The following is a 20,283-nucleotide window of genomic DNA, read 5'->3' as shown; positions in this document are numbered from 1 at the left end:
ATGTTTGAGTAGACATAAGCGTCTATTTGGCTCATCCGCTCCAAACCAGGTCGATTCACATCCATGACGGCCGTATCTCACGACCGTCATGTTTCAGGGGCTAGGTTTTATGTAAAGGTTTTATTTGCAGGCACAGGGGGCTCACAGGTTTATGGGGTTCTAGAAGTGGTAAAAGACACTCAGACAGGATTAAATGTACTTTGACAAGTTTTGGAAGTATACATTTCAACATCCAACTAAGTGTTTAAGTAAGTCTAAGCGTACGCATATTGCCTTATGTAGGCATTTCATGTGTATGTACTGTATCTAGGGCTGCACATTTACGACTAAAAGGATCACCTCAATTATTTTGCTGAATATTGTAATCACGCTTATTAACAATAAATGATAATGATCTTTGGTGGAAAAAGACATTGTTGCGTCCGAATCACAGAAGATTGTGTAGACTGTATAGTGCCTGGCCAAGCCAGATTCAGTCCCCAACCCTCAACTCTACCCATAACCCTCATCACTTCATTACTAAGCTTAAACTCAACCTGAAAACACACAAAAACACACAAACATAATACACGTAATTTATCACTGTTTAGTTTCAGCCATGAGACGTAAGAGTTGGTGGCCAAAGAATCAGCTTTCATCCAATTTGGTGCTCTGATCTAATCTCACTGGTGATTGCAGTGGAAAACTAGAAAAGTGTGGTTGTACTGATGAGAGTCGCGAGGAATCCACTGGGAACTGAATTCCGTCTTATCATTTATGTTATATATTTTTGATGTCATGTGAAGCATGACCAAAAGCTTAACTTTTCTCCCGGATAACATTACTCAAAAAGTTAACAAAACACAGGTTCACTTTGCAGGAAAAGAATTCTCTGACCGAAACAATAGTGTGTTGCCCATAGCAACCACACTAATGAATCTTTCCTAGACACTGGACAGATGGAGCTTACACCCATCTGGTGAGGTTTGCTCCAGACCTTTCTAGTTGCTCAATGTGCTTATCAGTGCCATATTTTTGGTCACATACTGTACAGTAGTACGAAATGATCTCTGAATTTATAGAGCTTCTGTGGGCCTGATGGATGGAGAGATGGCTTGTAAAATGTTATGGTTCAATTAAACCTTGTGTAATGGTGAGGAGACGAGGGCATGGTGCAATAGCTGACCAAGTTTGAATAATTGCCAAGTTTCGCAATGACAATATAAAACCTCACAATCACAATGTTTTGATTATGTTCAATCAATTGTGCACCCCTGTATCTATGCATGTATGTACTCATGTGTATATTGTAGACTATTTCCTATAAGCATATTGTCCAACATTCTGCAGCATGCACACCCCGATTTAGAACATTGAACCAGCATGATTTGTATAATCATGGCTTTAAAACCAGTAATATCTTAATCTATTTCTATTATCATGAAAGATGCATTCGGTACCATCCTGATGTGAACCCATGAATTATTCTACTGCACACCGTCCACTCACCTCTTTGATGGCGGACATCTTGACAGTCTCGTAGTAGTGCAGGGGAGCATGGGGCTGGTTCATGTCATAGCCAAAACCTGCCACTGCCACCTCGTCACAGTTATGCAATGCCATCGTTATGGCGACCGTCCCCAAGGTTGGAATGTTCTGCAGCAAAAAGAGAGGACATACACCGGTTCTCAACCAATCATGGCACAAAAAATAAGCTGGACATTGAAATGTTTTAATGAAGAATCAAACGATTCAAGACTGAATATATGTAAGCATGGCACAAAGACCACAACATATTATAGGTGAAAAAACTTTGCACCTTCAAATTTAAGCATTTTCAAAGCCTACCAGTAGTTGAACAAAGCATGTAGTAATATAAAAAGCAGGTAGATTATTTGCTAACAACTTTGGTACCAGGCACATTTTCCATCAGAGCCATGCCCTCCCTATATTGTTATTCTTTTTATTCTTACTCTTCCTCCTTTTTCTTGTTCAACTTATTCTTCATTCTTTCTCTCTACACCCCCCCCCCCCCATGTTCCACCCTCCCTCCTTGTACCTGTGTGTTGGTCGTGGTCCAAGACGACCAACTGATGCTGAGCTGTTGGTGATTAACTACCGGCCCTGAGAGGGCGCCAGCCCCCCTGAACCCCCCCTCACTATGACACAGCAATTGGACAGGGCAGACCTCCATTTCCTCACCACCCTGGGCTGCCCAGGGGTCTTTGCGAACAGAGGCTCTGTGAATGCATGTGTGTATGCGCGTGTGTGTGTGTGGTGGAGAGGCGGAGTGGAGGGTGGTGGAGGTGTAGAGGGAGTCTGTGTACTGGCGGGTGCAGGCGAGTGAAGAGAGGAGGAGGGATGAAACGGGTGAACAGGCAGGGAGGCCCCATTTAAATCATTAGGCTGATTTGGAGCCCTCGGGGCGGCTGGAACTGAACTAGCAAGCTGCTCTAACCCCCTACTGGGTTGCACAGTACACACACACACACACACACACACACATACGTACGTGCACCAACTCGCATGCACCTACGCAAGAACGGAGGCAAGACGGGAGGGAACGTCAGATGAAAAATGTGTCAAGTTATATACCGCTACGGCCGGCATTATATGAGACAGCACCCCTGCCACACACGCACGTATGTACATACACATGTACACATACATGCATGCAGGCACACACACACACACACACACACACGGGAGGAACTGCCCACATGTTGAACACATGTTGCAGAGCAGAGTTCAAGTAGGGGTGTTGTGGTGGTGGCCCCAGAGGGCAGAATTAGGGTGATCCACTCATGTCCCCTCCAATTCTCTAACAACATCCCCTCGACACACACACACACACACACACACACACACACACACACACACACACACACACACACACACACACACACACACACACACACACACACACACACACACACACACACACACACACACACACACACACACACACACACACACACACACACACACACACACACACACACACACACGTGTCTATCCGTAGAACTCTACCCCTGATTGATCTAAGCTTAAAATATTTTAACCTGAAAACAAACGAGAACAGAGATTTTATACAACCATGAACACACCGCAGGGTTTATCCTGGGGTGAGTACGCACGGTAGTAAGCAGCATTGTCGGTCCACATCGGGACTATGCAAAACATTAAATCCATCTATCCATTTATTTCTGACAATTTGATAATGAAACCCAGCTGAATGCCTAAATTGTAAAATTTAAAAACCTCATTTAACAAAACTGAAATAGTTTGATTACAATTGATAATAATATTCCTGATGGGTTCTACAATGATTGATCATGTACCATATTACAAGAAATACTGCTCTTATTTTGAAGTCCGCCAACCAGACACTCAAACACGTACTTTTGTACAGCTTGAAGAAGGAATTGCAATGCTCACATCAATGTCAAACAAACTTCAAAGACACTGATTTAACCGGTAAAAATATTGACATGTATCTGCCAGGTTGGAACTGCAGGTGGCAGGGATTTGTTTTCATTTGGAGATTAGCAGAGATTGAGGACTGGTCACACACAGACAGACAGACAGGAGCGAAAACAACACTCTCCTTCAGCTGTTCCTGCCTCCTGGAAGAAACGTGGGGTAGAAAAACCATAGCTTTGCTTCCCCTAATTGATCACTGTGTGTAGATGTTCGTAGATATGAAGCCAAGATGTTTAATATACTGATAACCGGTCTCCAAACCACGGAAGAAAGAGGCGTTGAATGGGCTGAACTTGAAACAAGCTATATAAAACATGCAATGATAATGTAATTGCCAATTCATTCTCAATTCTTATGACTTTGGCACTGGCGATTTTCCTTTGGGTCTAGCAAAATACCTCTTTGGAGGAAAACCCCGGCACTGTACTCTATCACTGTTCAGTTTCAGCCACAGGGCTTGGAGTGCATTTTGTTTCCAAGTATGGCAACAGTGGCCAATGCATCCGCTTTTATCCAAATTATACCTTTGATCTAACAGCCACTGGCGATTGATGTAACAAATGAATAATCGACGTCAGTTTCCAAGACAGCGGAAGATGGAGCTTTCTCTCGTCATCTGGTGTCATTTTAATATATTTTAACAGTCCAAAAAAAAAAAGAGCCACAAGTACCAGTGATACAATGTTTCCAGGTACTACAACGCGGTTACCCCCCGCCACTCCGACATGTCTCCTTTCCGACATGTCTCCATTCCGACACTAACCCTATCTCTAACCCTAACCCTAAACTTAACCCCTATGGAAGTGTCGCCACTCCGACAATAAGAAGTCAATTTCGGAGTGGCGACATGTCGGAATGGAGAGCGACTCCCCTACAACACCCCTCCCCCAGGATTTAGGGTTCTTGGAGGTTCAACTCTACCTCTCTAATGGGAGATAAAATTGTCCCCGTTTCTAGAATGTGTGATACTGATCACACTCCACGTTCCGTCATCACGACTCCTACGTGAAAGCCAGCTAATAAGCTTGTGACAAGGTTTTCCATTTTCTCCCCTGAAACCCCATCTTTTCATCTATGCAGAGGTGGCGGAAACTGCATGAAAGGTTTCATTTCCTGCGATGGCATGGCTTAGGTGTCATGTCACTAGGGTTACTGGAAAATGGCCGGTCGGCGGTTGGCTATGCATTTTGTCAAACAACACTTGGATATGGATGGTTATAATCAGTAAATACTGAGCTACGTATTCAGTATGTATACATGCTTCCGCGTGTGTGTGTGTGTGTGTGTGTGTGTGTGCGTGTGTGTGTGGATTCTGGACTCACTCCTTTGCCCATGAGGCCGTTGTTCAGGGGCAGACCTATGAATTGGAAGGCAGCCTCCTGGATAAAGTAGGGGTTGAGGATCCTCATCTCGGTGGGCTCCCTGGGAACGTAGTGGGCCACAGACTTCCAGAACCCCTCCGTACCCCGCTATCACACAGAGAGAGAGAGACAAAAGAAAGAGAGAAGCATACAATAAGTCACAACCAAGCTTTTAAATAATGCCCAAGTTTTTTCCATCACTTCACTGCCAGAACAAGGTACGCAAAACAAAAGTGACAACCATGCGATGACAGTTAGGCCTTCAGCCTTTCACTGGCTGAACATCAAAGAGACACTCACTACCTTCCGGAACTTTGACATTGAACACAGAGGCCTGTGACGCCAGGCCGCTACCACCGCTGATTAGTGAAATGGCTCTTGGTCGTTTAATGGCTCAAGGGGGGGAAGGGGGGGTGACTCTGAGGACATGGGTAATTGCCACCACAGTAGCGGCAGAAGAAGCCAAGAAGTCAGCCAGGGGGAGAATTTGCCCTCAAGCAGCTGACAAGGTGCCAGTTTCCTGGGCCCCTGTTTTCAAAACTTCAGTTAGTGGGAAGATTGCAAAACTGACCCCAGACCAGGCCATCTAGGTATGCCCGTCAAGCTTTACCCTATGCACCCCGAGGGGAGACCAGGAAGTGCCACAGGAAGTAGTATAAATCACACCATGACCTCTGAGAGGGGTTCTGGGAGACCTCAGGTCCACACACACACGCACACACACACACGCACACACACGCACACACACACACGCACACGCACACACACACACACACACAGCAATCATCATCAGTCGCCAGGGTGAACACAGACAGGCAAGCAATGCACACACCAACACACACCTGAATGGAATTATGGAAATTAAGCAATGCACTTATTCAACTGCAGCTTAGTTTAACTTGAACCCATCATATGAATAGTTTTGCTAGCTGTGGGCTGGGCAATTATCTTTAAACCTATCAAAAGCGATATTTAGAACCAATGGCCAGCTTAATCTTGAAAAAATATATAATGTACAAATTCAAACAGATTTTTTTATGATCAACTAAATAGTCTTTGTTGTATAATTGTGACGTGCAAAAATAGCTATTTTTAGAATAAAATCAACAAACCATAATCGCGGTTACCCAGTCATATCACCAAAACCATCCTTTGAATAGCATGCCGAGATACAAACCGTTCATATTGCATACCATAAACGGTTCGTTCATGCTGCTTATGAACGAACCGTTTTCAACGGTTCGTTCATAAGCAGCATGAACAAACCGTTTATGGCATGTATTGGAATTTGCTATCAACGGTTGATAGCGAATTCCAATACTGCTTCAGCAAACAAGTCAGAGTGGCAGCATTGTGTCGGAGCCCAGTCAAATAGGACTAATCACTTACAACTGAAACAAGATGCACAACATGCCTGTAGCGCATGAGAGATGCTGTAAACAAACAAGGTCTGCCACAAACTGCTTTAAAGGCACGCCTGACAGAGTGAGACTTCATAAAAGGCACACAGGCAAAAGGGTCAGCAGATGCAGAATGGGAATCACCTGTTCAAATAGTCAGGCACCCACCCCCTACCGCCTTTGATACAGCAATGCCTGAGTGTGTGCACGTGTGTGTATTTCTGCGTGTGCGTGTCTGTGTGTCTTGGCAGAGGCCGTCGTAGCCGAGTGTGTTGGCTTTACGACCGTGGCGGTGGTGTTTTGAACCAGGGAAATGCTGTGGCCCTGGCAAGCCAGGACAGGAACTACAGCTCATCTCTCCTGTCAACACAGCTTGTGTTTGCCAGCAGCCTATTTGCCAATGCTACAATTGCTGTGTGTGTGTGTGTGTGTGTGTGTGTGTGTGTGTGTGTGTGTGTGTGTGTGTGTGTGTGTGTGTGTGTGTGTGTGTGCGCGTGCGTGCGTGCGTGTGTGTGTCTATATAAGGGAGTATGCCATGTGTGGCAAGTAAATAGAGTAATGCATGTTTTTTTTTACCCCTTGTAAGGGACGGTAATGATACACACGCCCTCACTTTACATTGAATGACACTGTACACAGAAACAATATCGGTATGTCTTAAGGAGTGGTGGGGATCACTTTGAAGAGGCACTAACAAATGGAAGACAAAGCACAGGTGGCTCTGGGAAATGTAGGAAAACAATTAGCAGGTGAGGATTTGGCTGGCTTGAATGTTCAGAGCAGCTTGGATTGGCATCATAAAGTAAGTGATGGGCAACAACCACTAACATGCCCCTGAGCAAGGCATTTAACACAGTATGAATGTGCCATTTAAGTTCTCATTTCTGAATGGATGAATGTGTGGTATGCCAGGGTGATAAAAGGTTATCCTTTCAAAAGATTTGACGGTTCTGCTATACTCTACAGCAATCCTGTAGTAGGCCAATTAATCCATGGCTCATACAGAGAATTGTGGACCTTAATTTTGACCGTTAAGTCGCAGTTTACTATCAGAACGGTCACATCTTGACCGTATCTGGCTGTATGGGTAACGGTCTTTTTTGTTGATTGACTCTCACGCTCTGACATCACTGTGATGTCAGGGGAACCAAATCCCTTTTATGGCCATATATGGAGATACCTGTGACGACAGAGGAACAAATTCCTTTTATGCCCATATATGGAGATCCCTGTGATGCCAGGGGAACCAAATCCCTTTTATGCCCATATATGGAGATCCCTGATGTCATCAATATTAAGCCCATATCCGTGAATATCTATGGGTACCAGGGGTCTCCATATATGGGTAACTGGTCCGATATACATACATCACTGGCCAGAAGACATAGCGAGGTCGCTTTTCACCCTTAGGCGTCTGAAGGGGAGCACACACTGGACGCGAACGGCTGTGCAGCGACGCATCGCGTTATCAACGCACATGAAGTGCCGCACGGTAACCCCAACTGGATGCGGCGCGCTGCCACACAGCACATCCATTTCCCCGGTGGGGAGAACCATGGGAGAACATGTTCAACGCGCGGCAATGCTGGAAAAATAGAACAGTGGCGTATCGGCGCGGCAGGCGAGGCGGCAGAGCCGCGACTGCGCCTCCGCGTCCAGTGTGTGTTCCCCTTAACTGTTCCTAGAATGTTTTCTTAGAAAATACATTCACTAGGCCTTAAAAAAATAATTACAATTTCAAAAGCAGTGGAGTGACAGAAACGGAAGCATGGCAAGAAATTACTAATGATGTCAAAGCTGACAGTAGAAAGGCCCAGCACATTAAATATCAATAAAGCAGGAACTAAAGAAAGGTCTTTGTACCATTTCCAGTGTACTACTTTGGTTCTAAGCAGCGGTGCCCTAGTTACTGTTGCTTGGTATGACAACAACTCTCGTTTTGACGAGTGCATGTGTGCTCTTACTACGGTGGTAAGTGGTTTGCACATAGACAAAGGATTTACCACATAAAATGATTGCAATTCTTTTTGATCGAGAGCTCTAAAATCTCAACAAGGGCAAATATATGCACTGGAAAAATATTTGCATTACATATGCATGACTATTACATACTATTACAAATGTTTTTTCAATTACATTACTATTTCAACATAAAGGCAAAGGTTTACTGCTCCCAAAAAATTTAAACCGCATGTTATTATAATCAACTATAGTGAGTGTTCATGTGCCGGCGTATAAGACAAAAAGTATGTAAATTAAAAAACGTAATGACAGTAGTCTTATCAATGACAGTACTCTATCAAAATATAAACAGATGAAACCGTAAATGCGCATGTGATCCTAATTAAAAACTAGTACCATTATTGTCATCATTACCCGAGTGAGTACTACAAACCCAACCAGTGAATCTCTAAGATTCACGTACAGTGAATAAACATGCAATGTTAAAGTTGAAACACGGGTAAGCACAATCACTGTGGCATATTTTAATTTAGGCCTGGGATTATTGAATGCTTTAACTATTGAAAAATAGCAGATCTACAAGCTCACAGCGTGCTGTGAGCTTGTAGATCTGCTATTTTTGAAAAAAGTTGTGAAAATGTGTGAAAATATATTTTCAAAGCGAACGTTTGCAACTCAAATTTTGCTTCTGGGGGGTCCTTGGAACTAAATATTTTGAGATGTCATGTCTGACACTTCAAAAAATAGCAGATCTACAAGCTCGCAGCGCGGCACTCGGTGCCGCGCTGTGAGCTTGTATATCTGCTATTTTTCAATAGTTAAAGCATAAAATAATACACAATAAGGTGTACCCGTTCTAAATGGGTTAAAACTGATCTTCTATCAATATAATAATTTGGAACAGAGGGTTACTGCTCCCACATGGTAGGTTAATTTCACACCCTGGCCCTCCTGTGTGGTGAGGTGGAGGTTTGCCTGACCAGCCTATCACAACAATGGCACAAAACCAAGTGGCAGACTGTCGCTGCTACTGTCATGGCTAAGGCTAAACTGAGTTGTAAAAGGAAGCCAGTATTTATTACTTAAACAAGCAATAAATAAAACACACACTTTAACTAGACCCTTTTTTGTGCCTGAAGAAATAATAGATGAAGAAAATGGACAACACACCAATCAGCTACATTTCCCAGAAAACCATGATAAAGGAAATTGACTACATAGGATGTGGTCTGAGCTACAAACAAATAACAATGCCTTTTATACTTAAAAACATTTGTTTTATTGTTTACACATTTACCTGCATGTATTTTACAATATAAAACCGAAAAAAGCTCAGTTAGCATGCAGACAATTTCTCATAAATGCCGCACAGACACACATACTGTACAGTACATTATGCATAATTATTTACACAATGCTGCAAGTGCAACACAGAAGCACAGTAATGCAAACGGACACACAGACAGGAGTCAGACAGGAAAATCCACATTCAGAATTCACTCCCAGAGTGAATTTTGATTGACACACCAGTTCCTTTCATTGAACAAGTCATTATCTCAATAGCCTCTGATGAATACAAATTGACTCTGTAGGTATGTTGATGCCAGATACAACACAATTATTTTGAATTGCATTAATTGCATGCAATTCAATGTTAGGACAGTGAACTGTGAGTAACAGTGAAAATAGTAATCATTACAGTAATTTGTTACTCCGTTATTGCCCATCACAGGTCCTATTTTTCAGTAGTAGTAGTAGTAGTAGTAGTATTGGTTGGAAGTTAGAGAGCATATTCACAGTGTACCAATGTTATGTTGCGAAAATGTGTTGGGGATTCATTCAGAGAACATTTACATTTTTGCGATATCCCTATCAACATTAATTCCATTGTCTGCAAGGGTCTTGGCTTTGCCGACATCAATGCTGGTATTTGTCCGTTTGATCAGATAAAGGGAGGAATAATCTTGCTCAATTAGGAAATCTTTATCTACCATCAGCCCATCTGATTTCTCAGTAGCGGTTCACACTGTCTTATTTTCTCCCTGTCTGATATACAACCTGTAAAGAGGGTGGAACAAAACAGGATGCAGCCTCTTGGTTCAACGGCAATCGATGATTTGAGTGTTCTGGTAGATTTGTAAATTGAACATCTTTGGCGCCGAAGCACCAACAAGATTGCAAATGTGGTAGGAAATTCTGAATGGTATGTGGGTGGCATTTGCTCTGTGATTATATCTCTGTGGGGCCATGCAGGAAGCTGCCCGAGTGTGGTGAACTTACAGTATAATCAATTCAAGAGCCGAACAAAGTGCTTACACTTTAAACACTAATGTTAAACTTGAATGCAAGCTCCTTCAGATCAAAATTTCAGCGTACCAGAATCTGTAAGTGATTATGAGAAACGTTCTCAAAATACTGACTTAATATTTCAAAGTAATGAATTAGAACTCTGAAAATGAGAAACTTTCTCAGAATAATAACGTACTGTAGCAGCTTCAGGAGCAGCTACTGATGCAGGAGAAAATTAGGGGTAGGCCTACCATTTACAGCTGAGCTGATTCAGAGGTAGGAAGGCTGAATACTGTGCATGAGTTACACTCATATAGAAGTTATTTTTAACTGTTCAATTTAAGTTCAGCGTTCTGACTGTCCTCTCACCTCCTGGGTTGTACTGCCATCTGGCAACCTGGTAAATGAAAGAACAATGTGAATATTTAAATGCAATATCTCTTTTTTCCATTGCTGTTGTGTGTAGTTTGTAATTATATTTTTTATTATCTCTCAGCTCCTACTCTTGGCAGGCAAAGAAAAAGCCATTGCCTTACACAAGCTCCCCATCTTCCTCATGTGGTGAGACCAACCTTCCCTTGCCCACTCCCACTGATGTTTGCAAAGCAAACCAAAACACCAGCTTCAGTTTGGAAGATGCCCGTCAATCCTAAGAAAGCACAAAAGGTCTAACTTTGTGCCCCAAAGTGGCATCACTTGTGGGAGGATAGAATCACAGCCTCACAATTCGAAATAGTGAACAACTGGGAGGAAAAGATTACAGAGGCTTTTATGGAGGGCATATATTATCCTAAGGCGTTCAAATCTACAGCAACTAATTATGGATCGCACAATGACTCTTTGACCAAGCAAAATTATCTTGCACAATTTCCCGAAAGGCACCTGCATAACTGTGGCCTTTTGTTGCAGCCAAAGCTGCCTATGGCGATGGCAGCGGTGGCAGTGGGTTGCTGTTAAGTGTCCCTGTGCTGCAAGGGACATAAACGTGGCCAAAGCAGCAAAAACATTAAAAACATTTACACAGTAGAAGAGGGAGAGACGAAAACTCACCAATGCTATTAATAGATTCAAGGCCAAATACCTGCTACTGAGTGGCCTTGAATTCTATGCCTTTGATGTTCAATAGAAAAGACATGTTCAATGAGCCATTGCACAGGGACACAGCATTTCTCAATCTTATGTTTGTGCAGCTCCACAAATTCCATGTGAAACATTTTACTGGCGAGAAACGAGATGCTATGTTGTTTCTGTTGTTGAGTTTAGGCTGAGAGGCTCTTGTGTGGTGGAAATATACTGGAGTATATTATTTTGATAATCGTAATAATTTTAAAGTGATGCCCCAAAGTGGCATCACTTGTGGGAGGATAGAATCACAGCCTCACTTTTGTTTGAGGCTACTTTTTTTTAGGCTACCAGTACTTATGTTTTTCAACGAAATATTACTCCTCTAGACCACCTGATGTGGTTAAAATGTTCAAGGATGTATTTTCAGTTTATCATTTTGAGCTGCAAATTTCTCTGGCATTAGGAACACACTGGCCTTCTGACATATAGGGGCCATGCACCTACAATTCTGTCACAATGTCTTAATATCAATCTCCACTCAATATAGAAAGGCATCTTTTACTCTCCCAACAGTTCATAAACAAGAAAACCTAAATATAACACCATTCACAATGCCGATATGTAGAGTACATACTGAATACTTTGCTTACATGAAAACTTAAAGGATGAATTTGCCACTTTTCAACCTATCTTCATATAATAGGTCCTCACTTATGTTCATAATAAAATAACACAATTTCATCTACTCTGCCCAAGTCTCTTGGAGTTGTTGGAAGTTCAGGAACCCACCATCTTGTGAAATCATCGTTTGACAGATTCTTTTTTAAACAATATTTTTGAAAAAAATATTTAAGATTTTTGTTATCGCGAGAACAATGGCTTCAACTTTAACTTTTCAGGAATAGAAAGCCTGCATTTTATATTAGCTTGAATTCCCCATTGATGTCACAAGATGATGGGTTTCTGACCTGCCCACAGCCCTCCTCTGAAACACAGACCAAGCAGAAAAGAATTATGCTATTTTATCCTGAACATTAGTGAGGACCAATTATATGAAGATAGGTTGAAAAGTGGTGAATTCGTCCTTTAAGCATTAAATCACCTTCAACGTTAAATCAACTTTTTTTTAGATGGTTTACATGTGCACATCAATCAGTTGTTGTAATTCTGTTGGCTTTTCACCAACAAAATGCAAATTTATTGACCATTATTAATGAACTTAAATGTTAAATAAAGTGTGTGCTAATCCTACTTCTGAACTAACATCAGGTGACTTTACGTTAGATAACATTATACTTCCACTATGAAGTTAGAACTGATGACAATGTGTTAGCTGACATGTGTGAAGTTATAGTAAGTTAACAAACAGCATGCATAGCTTATATTAACCTTACCTGCAACCAAAACACATTATATTAATTTTCTTTATATATTTAATTTTCTTACTGAACAATGGTTAACCAGATAACATTTAATAGCTTACCTTGGAACAAACGTGTCATGTTACTGGTGTTCTGCAGTGTGTGCCCGTAGAGCCCGACAGATATATCGGTCAATTCGATATATCGGTCGTTTTGGAGATATCGGAAGGGTATCGAACATCGGTGAATTATTCCTCCGATATATTAATTGTATAATAAATAAATAGATAAAAGAAATATTAATTCATAAACGAGACAAAACACAGCAGAACCCCCACATTTAAAGAGTATTATTATCCAACAAGCAATAGAAATTGATAACTGAGACCAAACTCAAAGTTTTGACAAAAATGCAATAATCTGACCATTTATCCGAGGAGTGAGCAGTCAATTAAATGATCTTAAATGAATAAAAAATGATTTTTAAAAAACATCGGTATCGATATCGGTATCGGTGCTCTAGCACTCTCCAACATCGGATATCGGTATCGGTCGAAAAAATGGTATCGGTCGGGCTCTTGCCGGCAGCGAGGCCTGATCCACGGCCTGCACTTGTTGAGTGCAGATTTTGGCTTGCGGAAAAGGATAAATCTGGAATCGCTGTTGCAGGTCCCCCAGAATCACCGTTTCATCAGTGTTTTTTATTGTATTATTAATGTAGCTATGCATTTCATATACGTATTCTAGTTTACGTTAACTCTTAATGTGTCGGCTGTTTGTCGGTGGTTAACAAAGGCAATTGGTGAGACTGTACTGTCAGGTCACTATGGAAGCCCATTTACACCAAAGTGACGGGGAAAAAAAGATCTACTGTCGATATAAGGACTTAGTATTTAAATGAGAAACTTTCTCAAAATAAGAATCACATTAGTGGATATGGGCTTCCACGGCTCCAGTAGTATACTGTAGCAGATAGAAAAGAATGTTGTATTATATGAAATTACACCGGTAAAAGGGGAATGTTTACCCTATACTACTTGTTTTATTTAAATACTTTGAGTAGACCCGCAATGTCAAGCATATTTAACAGCCTTTTGCATGCCGATGGCGCACAATGTTTGCAAGGAGCAAGTATGCACATGGATCTGTAAAGTTTGGCACTACTGTAATTTTGTGTGCACAAGTAATGCTATTCTAAGTAGAATTAATGTCAGCATTATACCTTTCTGGAAGTTTCCAAAGATTTTGAGCGTACGAAAAAAAAAAAAAAAATCATAAACAGAATGATGGATGCCACTTTGTTCATTGAATTATTTGTAAGTATACTTTTACTTTACGATCAAATCTAGGTTTTCGTGTACGAGGCCCGATGTTTCTGCCACATGCCCCTGGGGGACAGTATGTGGTTTCCGCAGTGGGTTGACCACAAACACACACAATGTGTGTCTCTGTGTCAGGAGAAGCACTGCTGTGCATTTGACAGACTGTGTGAATACAGACAGAACAGGAAGGTGAGGAGTGTGGTCATGTACCTCTCACACACTCTCTCACACATAAACACACGCGCGTGCGCGCAAAGGGGAGTGAGTAGTTGGGCCGGTTTGAGGCGTCGCTGGGCTGTGGTCGGAGAGGAAATGACTGTTTCCCTTCTCTTGCGACAGTTTTATGGTTAAATTGGTCTGGATTATTAGATTTAAGTGAGTGCACAAGGCTGTGCCTTCCAATAAAGCACCTGTTAAAACAACCTTTAATTGGGAAGGATAATTGTTTGCATAGCTAGGGGACCAAATGCTATTGTGGTACGGCTTCGTCCTGCAGAAAGAGATCCCAAAAGCAGGGGTCTTTCCAACGCAAGTGTAATTCCACCTGTGTTGACCTTGGCTATGAAAGACAACAACCTTTCAGCACTTAAGAGACACAAGAGCAATGAGACCAAACGCATATCAAACATATAATTTTCCAAATGTCTGTCTGTCTGAGTGAGTGTCTGTCTGAGTGTCTGTCTGTCTGTCACAGCGTTTCTCCTCAGTGGCTGGAGCAATTGATCTGAAATCGCATCACCATTAGCATATGAACACACCTAACATAACTGTGAAGCCCGTTTGTCACTTTCACAAATCATATGCTGTATATTAGCATTTTTATGGTGTATCTATATCTATTCTGCATCTAGCATGAGGCATATCTATTCTGCATCTAGCATGAGGCAACATGTTTAACCAGCTGTGTGTGTGTGTGTGTGTGTGTGTGTGTGTGTGTGTGTGTGTGTGTGTGTGTGTGTGTGTGTGTGTGTGTGTGTGTGGGCGGGGGGGGGGTTACAGATGTTGTCCAAAAATCATGCAGATCGGTACACAGTATCTCTGTAGCCATTAAACGAAACGGGTATTTCTTACATTGATGCTCCTACATATTATGATGCAAGCACCAGTTAAAGTTACTTTCCATCCCTCATATACTGTGTGAACAGTGCACATCCCATAACCCACACACTGCACATCATTTCGGAGCTCATATCTTTGAACGGGTAAGGACTAGTATACTCTATTTTATATGCAGCTCAATATTACAAAATAATGAATAAATAAGCAGTATGTGATTCTGATCTTAAAATAACAAGGCAGCCAAGCAAAACTGCAGTTCAGAGTCTAGATCCTCAACATGCTCCTAGTAATCAGCCGGTAAGTTAAGGAGAAGCACGCGCGCACGCACGCACGCACGCACGCACACACACACTAGTAATCAGCCTAAACAGACAGTAAGTTAAGGACACACACACACACACACACACACACACACACACACACACACACACACACACACACACACACACACACACACACACACACACACACACACACACACACACACACACACACACACACACACACACACACACACACACACACACACACACACACACACACACACACACACACACACACACAATGCTACAGTGGCACGCGGCCAGATTTTTGAGGCATTTCATTCTCACATCAAGAGCCCATCAAGTGGAGGATAAAGGTGGTGGTGATTGAGAGGCCACCTAGCTGGAGGGGTCCAAAAGCTTCTGGAGTAATATGGCTTTATTATTGTCCTGTGGTTTTACATGCCCAGTGCCACATCTTCTCATGCATGAGACTTCTCCACTGTGCCTGTGAGACCACACTTGACATGGAGGTAAATGTATCTTGATGGATGACTGGACCTGGTGCACCGTGAGAGTCAAGGTAACAATGGCCACGGTCCCTTGCCTCACAGTGGGATGTGTAACTGAGACTATACCACAGCATGGAGGTGGTGGTTAGGTCCTTTCAAAAGCGTATAAAAACTCCCACACTCTGCGGGTCACTAAATTCAATGAACCAATAAAAAAAAAGCCTCCACGCCATCTTGGTATCAAATCACTCCAGAAAGCTCTCACAGGACTTGAGGGGTAATTAGCCTGTAAGATGTCGAGGTACAATAAGTTAGGCCAGAGCGAGCAAAGGGGCTTTCCTGATGGAGGGAAGACCACACTTGTGTAATTTCCACTGAAGCTCCTTCAAATCCAACTGGCCGCTGGTCAAATGCTACAAAACAGGTGCAGGACATACCGAGAAGTAGCTGAAGTAAACATGGGTTCTAACACAGAGCTAAAGACGCTGGGTGTGTGTCGGCCTGTATGCACGCATCCAAAATGTCAGAGGATGTGTGTACAGATTGTCAACACCGCTGAGTCCTAAAGAGCCCTCTTCCGAGCAATAACACAGACCCTACTTAGATCCAATTCATTTAGAAAATAACACTGAGATAGAGTAAAAGGGGAAAAAAGTCAAGTGTGTCAACTTAAATACTCCCGATGATCCTTGAATAGCAGAGAACTCGCTGTTTATGCATCTCTCAGATTAAACTAATATCATGAAAATACTAACAATCTCCCCATGTCAGAAGTCGGGGCAAAGTACAACAGAACTTCTAGACATGTTGAGTGTATTTGATTAGCAGTTTCAAAGCAGTAGGAACATGTATGTAAACCATTGAGGATGAGCCACCACAAGGACTTAAAACAAGCAGGATTAAAACAAGACCATGTTGAAAGGTGAGGAGAGTATGGACACATCGTGCTGCAAAAGAAGTGTAGGGGAATAATTTTCTTCTATGGAAAAAGTGATGAAACTAAAAGAAAGGATGAGGGGGTTAAAGACAATCTATGGCTGAGGACAAAAGGGGCACCCATGAACCAGAAATATGTCTGATTAGCTTGCTTACAGGCCTGGACATTCCTAACCAATGTGTAATCGCCACGATGACCAGCCAAGTCCTCCACCCAACTATCACTATTCAAAACATCCAAGATATGAAGGGATGCGCTGGACTCCTAAAAACACCATACTCATAGAACACTTTCTAAGAATCAGACTGAGCATAAACATGACATGCATTCCATCTAGGCTACATAGTACAGTATGATGCCCACAGCAGAATAGAAGCCACCTCAGTTGCACTTCGCTGCGCAAATGGAAAAGCCTAAATGAGGAACAGCTTGACGTTAGAGCTTGGAGTTATACAGCATGGCTTTATTGTTTTTAGATGTGGTTTGGATTCAGTAGGCATAAAGCACGTGCCAATGGACCCTAAGAAAGCACACAAGGTTAGAATAAAATGAGGAGAAATGTAGGCTTTCACAGCCAAGAGAGATGGACAGAGATATGGAGAAAATCGGAGAGAAGACTGGAGGGACGAAAGAAAGGGAGAGAGAGATTAGAACAACATGTTCCCCATCTGTAGGCCTTGTACTGGTGGTTATAAAGACCCTCAGTGCAAACAAACACAAACACGCTTTGGCCTTCCCTCAGCGCTATGCCAGGACATATGGCCAATTCAAAACAACCTTTTGCCTAATCTTGGGCTTCCCCCATGACTCCAAACAAATGTTTTGCGCTGTAGGTGGATGCGATGGTGTCATGGACTTCAGGGAAGTAGGCTTCCTTTTCCGATATGCAGCTGATCGTACACCTTGGTGCTATCTAGTTTCTTCAGACCTGGAAATGTGATCTAAAGGATGTGATTTTGTTTGATGTTTATGGAGTTTACATGACAGGGTAACCAAATAAAGGTCGACAGGATTCCGGAAGGTAGACTTTGGACAATTTAGAAACGAAAACGGCAGCACTGAGCTGCTAACAATCCGCAATTAAGGTTTTCTGGAGGTCATTAGCACTGTATATGTTGGACTTTAAAGAGTTTACAGGGTACAGCGTCTCACCACATAAGTGCTCCATAGAGCAGGAAAAGTTTCACTAAGAATGTTTGAAAAGAGGGGGAGCGACAAACAGATTCTTGGTTACTGTGATTCTCTTCATTCTGTGCACCTCATCAAGGGTGTCACAAGGTGGGGTAAAGTGGGACTGAGTTACTAGGGCCCAATGTGGAGGGACCTTCAATATTTTATACTTTAGCTATTGAAAAATAGCAGATATACAAGATCACAGGGCGGCACTGAGTGCCGCGCTGTGAGCTTGTAGATCTACTATTTTTGAAAAGTCGTGAAAATGTGTGCAAATCTTTTTATATTTGTATTTTTTAAGCAAACATTTGCAACTCAAATTTTGCTTCTGGGGGTCCTTGGAACTAAATATCTTGAGATGGGGGTCCGTGGCCAAATGCATATCATTTTGGGGGTCCTTCAGATGAAAAGGTTTGTGCACCACTGACATAGAAACATAGGTTTTTCAAAATATTTGAAATATTAAAAGACTAGCGCAAATGTTCACGATTTTTCAATAGTTAAAGCACAAAACAATGCGAATAATGCGTTCCCAGTCTAAGGGGGCCCGCAGTGAACCCTTGTACCCAGGGCCCAGAATCCGCTGCGACACCCCTGCACCTCATCAAAGGAGGAACAGTCTACCAAACTTTGATGCTTCATTTTCTTTTTGTTCTGGGAGGAATCTGAAGCATTCACCAATTAAACCTTGCTTTTCTCAACACACAACCATGACCTATGACCCTGGTGGGGTCGTGTCTTCCGAGGTCATCCAGTGTGTGAAACCTGTGTCTTCACACTCCCATGACAGCAAACAGTGAAGACAATAGGAGCACTTGGAACTTTCTGACCCTGAGGAGGACTTGTAAACAAAGACATGGCTACCTTTCAGAGAAGACCTCCGGGACGATCACAAAGCTGAGGGTCTTCAAATCAACAGGGAATGGGGTGCCATTACCTTTTAACTACAGCAGATCTTTGGTCTCAAGAAAACCTTCAAAAAGGTGGTCAGGGGTCTTCAACGGGGGGTCAGAGTTACTACAGGCTAACAACTTGAACCCTAGCGTCCATATTCTGAGAACTGTAGCCAAAAATAGCAGATCTACAAGCTCACAACGCCTCACGCTGCAGGTTGTGCGGGTCCCTGCTTCGTCTCTCTCTCAACTAAGGGGTCCTTGGCCTGAAAACGTTGAAGACCCCAGAACTAGTCTGTAAATGGGTTCGTTTTTCTTGCTGTAACAACTTCAACACTTCAGAACATAATTTAGGTATACAGATAATGTACATAGATTGCTATTGGCAGTGATTCATCTACTACTGGACAACAGCAGAAGTAAGACCAGTGTATAGGTCTGATTGTTAATCACAGTTGGCCCTCTCCTGTGACTCATTGATGAAAAACGACACTGATGGTAATCAGTGACATCCGGACTCTCTGTTAGTCACTCGGTTCATGTTCCAAATCTGTGTTTACAAGTATGTAAATGTTTATGAACGCACGTATGCATGCTACTTTGGGTTTTCACCACAGATGTTTAGCTGACAACGAGCCATATAGATGCTATTTCTGTCCTCAGCAATCGGGTTACAATGCAGCATTGGGCTACAACGTATAGATAGTAAAGCAAATACATTTACACAACTTTAAATTTGACTTTTATTAGAAATGCCTCCGAACGTCATTAAAATCTTGGTCCCAGAGTAACTCTCCAACCTCTACTGACTTGGCTACAACATGTTATTCCTCACACACCCAATCTGCTGCCATGTCTAGATTGGCAGCAATGAATTTGTTGCAGTAGGAACTGGGAAGCCATCTGGCCTACAGTATATTTAACATTGAATTAATCTTGATATTGATTTCATCGCAATATTTAAATGACATTTTATTTCAAAGAGAAGCTAGTTCCGGGTCAGCGTCTCAGAGTTGAGTGGCCTCGCTCCCCGTCTACCAAGTCTGTCTAGGGCTGTGGAGAGCAGTGAGAGCTCCAGTAAACAAACAGCAGAGATAGAACACCATCGCTCCACCTTCAGACTCTGTTTACCACTAGCTGTATACCCTTCACTGGCGCTGTTTGAAAATATCCACATATATACAAACAACTGTGTGTGAGAGAGGACCTCGGGCATGTGCAGTG

At 42.4% G+C, this 20,283-nt stretch overlaps 1 protein-coding gene across 5 annotated transcripts in view; it reads right to left on the bottom strand.

The window, feature by feature from the left end:
• st3gal3b (ST3 beta-galactoside alpha-2,3-sialyltransferase 3b) overlaps positions 1-20,283 on the bottom strand; it is a 69,390-nt gene that overhangs the window by 7,612 nt on the left and 41,495 nt on the right. For all 5 annotated transcript variants that reach the window (XM_080725160.1, XM_080725161.1, XM_080725159.1 and 2 more), the window contains 2 exons: positions 4,785-4,931; positions 1,489-1,635 (listed from right to left, as the gene is read on the bottom strand). In XM_080725160.1, the coding sequence (XP_080581286.1) occupies positions 1,489-1,635; positions 4,785-4,931 (294 nt within the window). The remainder of the gene's footprint in view (positions 1-1,488; positions 1,636-4,784; positions 4,932-20,283) is intronic.

This window comes from Nannobrachium achirus, assembly GCF_963921795.1.
Source record: "Nannobrachium achirus genome assembly, chromosome: 5".
Classification (NCBI taxonomy): Eukaryota; Metazoa; Chordata; class Actinopteri; order Myctophiformes; family Myctophidae; genus Nannobrachium; species Nannobrachium achirus.
The sequence above is the reverse complement of the archived record's forward strand: the minus strand, read 5'-3'. Positions and strand labels throughout refer to the sequence as shown.